General features: G+C 38.1%; 1 protein-coding gene across 1 annotated transcript; it reads left to right on the top strand.

Annotated features, from left to right (window-relative positions):
* The first annotated feature begins 297 nt into the window (after positions 1-297).
* Positions 298-4,562, top strand: LOC127657099 (homeobox protein OTX1 B-like). The gene is made up of 4 exons (XM_052145752.1): positions 298-595; positions 1,877-2,066; positions 2,618-2,769; positions 3,820-4,562. Exons 2-4 carry the CDS (start codon positions 1,970-1,972, stop codon positions 4,534-4,536), a joined length of 966 nt encoding a protein of 321 aa, XP_052001712.1. The 5' UTR covers positions 298-595; positions 1,877-1,969; the 3' UTR covers positions 4,537-4,562.
* Positions 4,563-5,446: the final 884 nt, after the last annotated feature.

Raw genomic sequence — 5,446 nt, 5'->3', positions numbered from 1 at the left:
ACTCTGTCTTCACTTTTTAAATTTTTTACTGTAGCCTACTGTCTACACTTTCGTAATATTAGGTCTTTTCGGCACTCAAAATATTTATTTGGACGCTCCATGTTCTTGATGTCTTTAGTCAGCGCTGGGTGGGGCTTGGAGGATGTTCTAACCGTGGACTGGTTGCTCTAGTTGTCAATCAAGCAGAGGGAACACGGTGATTGGTTGAAGTGGGCGGATCTGCAGGTGTCCTCCGCTCTTAGAGAGGCAGGGTTAGCAGAAGGTGATCAATCTCCATCCGTCTACATTAGCAATCACCTTAAACTAGTGACAGACACGAACAAGCAAGCCAAAGCAAATGAGTTTGATGTATTTGGTTTTAAACCCCGCGAGCACACTCTGAATAGGCTCTAACGAGTCCAGCTAAAGCCAGGCACGTGCGACATAATATTGCTTCATATATTCAGTTTTGAGGAGTTTTAGACGTTATTTATTCGATGTGGGGTTCCTCGGTCGAATTGCCTTCCTAAACTCTTCCACTGGTGGATATTTTTATCGCCTCGTCAGACTGCAAAAACTCCGTGGACGAGGAGAAGGACGGAGAGATCTGCTAAAGGTAAGACTAATGCGCATTTTGTTTTGTTTTTTTAAAAAAAGTTATATTTTTATCGGTAAGATTTTTCAACACTCCGCAAAACTGAACAAAGACAATGTAACTTTAATTAGTGTCGGAATGCACTTATTTTTATTGTTACTATAAAGTGCTCGTTTTGTTTTTGTGAGGGACTATATAGATACATTTGTGTCTCCTGGAAAGGAGTTATTTGTGTGTGAGTTTTTTTCACAAAACAACACAATATGCGATACTGTTTACGTCTTTAAGGACGTAACCGTGAATTAATTGTCATACTCACTTGGAAGCAACTGCATAAAAATAAATGTAATCGTAAAATAGTGACCCGTGTGTGTTATTGAACACGTGCAATTTTTTGAGCAGTGTAAACCGACTTACGTGGAGAGAAATTGGAGAGACGCGTTTTGGTTTTTGTTCATTTATTTTGGTGACAAGGGCAATAAACGGTGTTTCCCCAGAGGTCTAATCTGCATTGTAATTGTGGTAATTTGCACTTAGATGTGTTCTTTCTAATCAAGTAAACTTGAAGAAGAATCAAGGAATAGATCGGAATACACAGCCCGTTCGGTTCTCTCAGCACGGGGCCCATCCATATTAATATCCGCTCGGTAACCAGTCAGCTCCTAAATTTGGTTTAAAAATAAATTGCCCCCAAAATAATACGATGTGTTAATAACAGTTGCAGTCTTTTAATTTATAAATCCGTATCTACAAGACATTGATTATGCTAAACGTTTAGTATATTTCTACTTTCAACTATAGTTGTTAATTTAAAAAAGGGTTTTGCGGCACATTACAGTAAATAATACATTTTATTAAACATTTTACACTATGCTAAATTCTGTATGACCCTGAAGACCATTCATTGGGCCTTGTAAATTGTTTATTTCTTTCAGTAAGTGCTTCTAAATCGCAGAGATTTCGTCTTGGGCCTTGTTTAGACAAGCTTCTGCTGAACTGCAATAAAGAAAATACATCAGTGCTAGATTTTCTTTACTTTATTAAGGAATATTAGTCAAATAGTGCGGAATATAGAAGGGTAAACTTTTGCCTTTTTTAGTTGTATTGTTGCAAACCAGAAATAAATGGTCTGAAATACGCTTACAATTATGTACAAATTGCGTCAAGCTTTCAGTATCTGTTTACACCATTAATCATTTTGGTATGTGGAACAAAGACCGATTATATTATACAATTGTTATGTAATTGTATAAAATACGAAGAATACAAATTTGTTAATAATACATTACAATTGCATTTCAGTTTCATAATTTGGGTCAGTACTTCGTCAAACTGCAACATCGGGGGAAATCAAACTATTGGCAAGATCTGGGGGGACCCGTGACTGCCTCTAGCATGATGTCATACCTCAAACAACCCCCCTACGGCATGAACGGCCTGGGGCTGAGCGGGGCCGCCATGGACCTACTGCACCCATCCGTCGGATACCCAGGTACTTGTATAACACACACTATACATGATGTACATCTGTGTTCAATTGTTTACTATGTGAACGTGAATTTAGCTGATATGCGTCGGAATGTTATTTTTTTTTTCTCTCTCTCTACTAGAAATCTTAAATTGTTTTGTTCTCTAAATTAAAAAGCTTATAATGAGACTCAATTAATTTTTGATGTTCTTAATATATATATATATATATATATATATATATATATATATATATATATATATATATATATATATATATATATATATATATATATATACAATATTTTTTTTTTTTTTTTTTTTGCCAGACTTGTTGGGCCTAACGTGCTCATTTTGTCCTAGATTTAAAAAAACAAGAAAGAAAAAAGGAAAAAAGGATTTTGTTTGCAAAGTAACTCATTATTATCTACTTTTAACCGTTTCGCTTCCGGAATATAAATTATTTTGATTTCATAAAATTGTCTTTGAAATATCCTGAAACATTTCTAATCGTTCTTTCTGAAAATATAACACCTATACCTTTTTTTTGTGTTTTTGTTTCCTTTTTTTGTGCAGCGACGCCCAGAAAACAACGGCGGGAAAGAACAACGTTTACGCGCTCACAGCTTGACATTCTCGAATCGCTCTTTGCTAAAACTCGTTATCCGGATATATTTATGAGAGAAGAGGTGGCACTGAAGATCAACCTCCCCGAGTCCAGAGTTCAGGTACATGTAACCACAAAATGTCTGATAAATTCACTCCAAACCAAATAGTTCTTTTAAGAAACTTGTGTGTTCAAGTATGGAAATCCTCCAAAAAATATACGTTAATTACTATTATGCTCATCTGCTCCCTCTACTGATTTTCATACAGGTGCGTAGTAGTTTTAGTAGTTAAAAATGATTGTAATTATTATAGACCTGTAGGAGTGTGTTTTTAACATTATTGGTTGCCAAACTGGTTATATAGCCATTACAAATTTATGACTATTTGCCATGTGATTTGTTTTGCTGCTTGTCTCTGCCTGTTTGATTTTATGGGAATAAACGTTTATCTAGAATTAATGATTTTGTTTAGGTGTTCTCCAAACCATAGCAATATCATGCAGTGTTTAGGGCATTTTACACACACTGAATTGGTTGAAATGTGCTCAAGGCTGCTGCTCATATAGACCAAAGCTATGAAGGCACTCTGATGTTTTCCCGGATGGTCACAGTGATGAAGACCCTTTACCTTAAAGCTTATATAAATATCAGTGATGAGGAAATGTTAAATTCCCACAGTCCACTGTGGATTTTACCTGTAATTAATGCGTTACTGATGTGACCTGATGCCTTAAGCAGCTATTTTATTTGCACATGAAACAAAATGCTTTACACTGTCAAACCCTCCTTCCACTATTGAATTACCATCTCTGCAGAGAAACTCATTAGTGTGCTATCACCTAGCCGTCTACAAGCACTGAAATTAGATCCACACCGTAATGTAAAAAGGCCCTGCATGCAAATTAAAGCCAGGACCTGCTAATAACTAGCTATTTTCCACTCTAGTACTGCACAATGGCTCTCCAACATGCTCTTCAGACATGCACGGAAAGTCTTCATGGTCATTTAATGGAGCTCTGTATGTATGTGTGTGTGTGTGTGTGTGTGTTTTGTCTAATAGTCTGTTTGCTTTCGTGTAGGTCTTTCAATGGTGTAGTTCAAAGAGAATATTTCTGTACATTTCAAAGCATATTTTAATTTGTTTTTGTATATTTCCTCTTTGTTCTGCAGGTGTGGTTTAAGAATCGTCGCGCCAAATGTCGTCAGCAGCAGCAGAGTAGCAGCAGTACTAAAGCTCGGCCTGCAAAGAAAAAGTCCTCACCTACCCGGGAGAGCACCGGCTCAGAGAGCAGCGGGCAGTTCACCCCTCCTGCCGTCTCCAGTGCTGGCTCTTCGTCCTCCTCCTCTTCCTCTACCAATAATACAGGCATTAGCAGCGCCTCTACCTCTATCAGTACTGTCTCCTCAATCTGGAGCCCTGCCATTTCTCCAGGTTCTGCACCCCCATCCGTCTCCCTGCCAGAGCCTGTCGCTCCATCAAATGCCTCCTGCATGCAACGTTCTGTCTCAGGCACGGCCAGTTCCTCTTACCCCATGCCCTACAACCAGACCACCGGCTACAGTCAGGGTTACCCAACTTCTTCCAGTTCTTACTTTAGCGGGGTGGACTGTGGCTCTTATCTGGCCCCCATGCACTCTCACCACCACCCTCATCAGCTCAGCCCTATAACGGCTTCGTCCATGCCAACACACCCCCATCACCACATCAGTCAGTCCTCAGGACATCACCACCATCACCAGGCCTACAGTGGCACTGGCCTGGCCTTTAATTCTTCTGACTGCCTGGATTACAAGGAGCAAACAGCCTCCTCCTGGAAGCTCAACTTTAACACTACAGACTGTTTGGACTACAAAGACCAAGCGTCCTGGAGGTTCCAAGTCTTGTGATCTGATTTTTTTTTTAATGCCCTCCATTTTCACCACCTCTCTGTTTTAACAGTGTGATGAGTTTAAGGGAATATATATATATATATATATGGACATACAGATTTTAACAAAATAGTTAGATGTTCATCAAAGTCTTTAAAATGAATAATTTTCCCTTTTGTCTCTGAAGAGACTTAATTAGAATAATTTGAAGACCGAGGGATCTGGTTCTGAAATATTCAACTGAACTCGCCTCATCTACCTGATCTGGATTACTGTTTTCTACATGGGACACTGAACGCTCAGCTACCATTTTACCTCCACCTCTCAAATCTTGTACAGCTGTTTTGTTTTCTAAATATGGTTATTTTTTAGGATGAAAGATTCTAGTCAGCTGAACGGAGCTGAATTGTGTACATATGTATTTGGGTCAGTTACATTGACCATATTTTGTTGATGTTACTGGATGTCAAGACTTTTGAAATGACTATGTAAATCTTTTTCCCAAATCATCCAAAGATCAAGAATTAGTCACTGAACTCATTTGTTATATTGAAAACCAATTTTGTTACCCTAAAAAATAATAGGATTTTATATTGAGCACACTTGTGGGGGGGAAAAAAAGAAAACACAATTATATGTTGGACATTTAGAGTGGGATATTTGGTTAGAATATTCCATTAGGTATATTAGCATTTGAAGATTTGTTGAGGTGAAATTGCACTAGCATGATTAAAATTGTTGGATGCATTTAACAGCACTTGACTTAATTGCTCTAAATGAAAAACAATGTGGATGACAAAATATGGTTTTAAGGAAGAATACCCAAATTCCATTGAAGTGTTGAATGTACTGCAGGCGCAGATCATTCATGTCCGTAATAAAGACCAGTAAACAACCAAAATGTTCACATGACTTCTGACTGGGGTAG

This window comes from Xyrauchen texanus, chromosome 16, assembly GCF_025860055.1.
Source record: "Xyrauchen texanus isolate HMW12.3.18 chromosome 16, RBS_HiC_50CHRs, whole genome shotgun sequence".
NCBI classification, from domain to species: domain Eukaryota; kingdom Metazoa; phylum Chordata; class Actinopteri; order Cypriniformes; family Catostomidae; genus Xyrauchen; species Xyrauchen texanus.
Note: the sequence above shows the minus strand (reverse complement) of the source record. Positions and strands in the feature narration are given on the sequence as shown.

Excerpts from the sequence above, each read along its gene's own strand:
- LOC127657099 (XM_052145752.1), top strand. The coding sequence starts at position 1,970 with ATGATGTCATACCTCAAACAACCCCCCTACGGCATGAACGGCCTGGGG. Across the intron at positions 2,067-2,617 it reads CCCATCCGTCGGATACCCAG|CGACGCCCAGAAAACAACGG; the intron begins GTACTTGTATAA and ends TTTTTTGTGCAG. Across the intron at positions 2,770-3,819 it reads TCCCCGAGTCCAGAGTTCAG|GTGTGGTTTAAGAATCGTCG; the intron begins GTACATGTAACC and ends TTTGTTCTGCAG.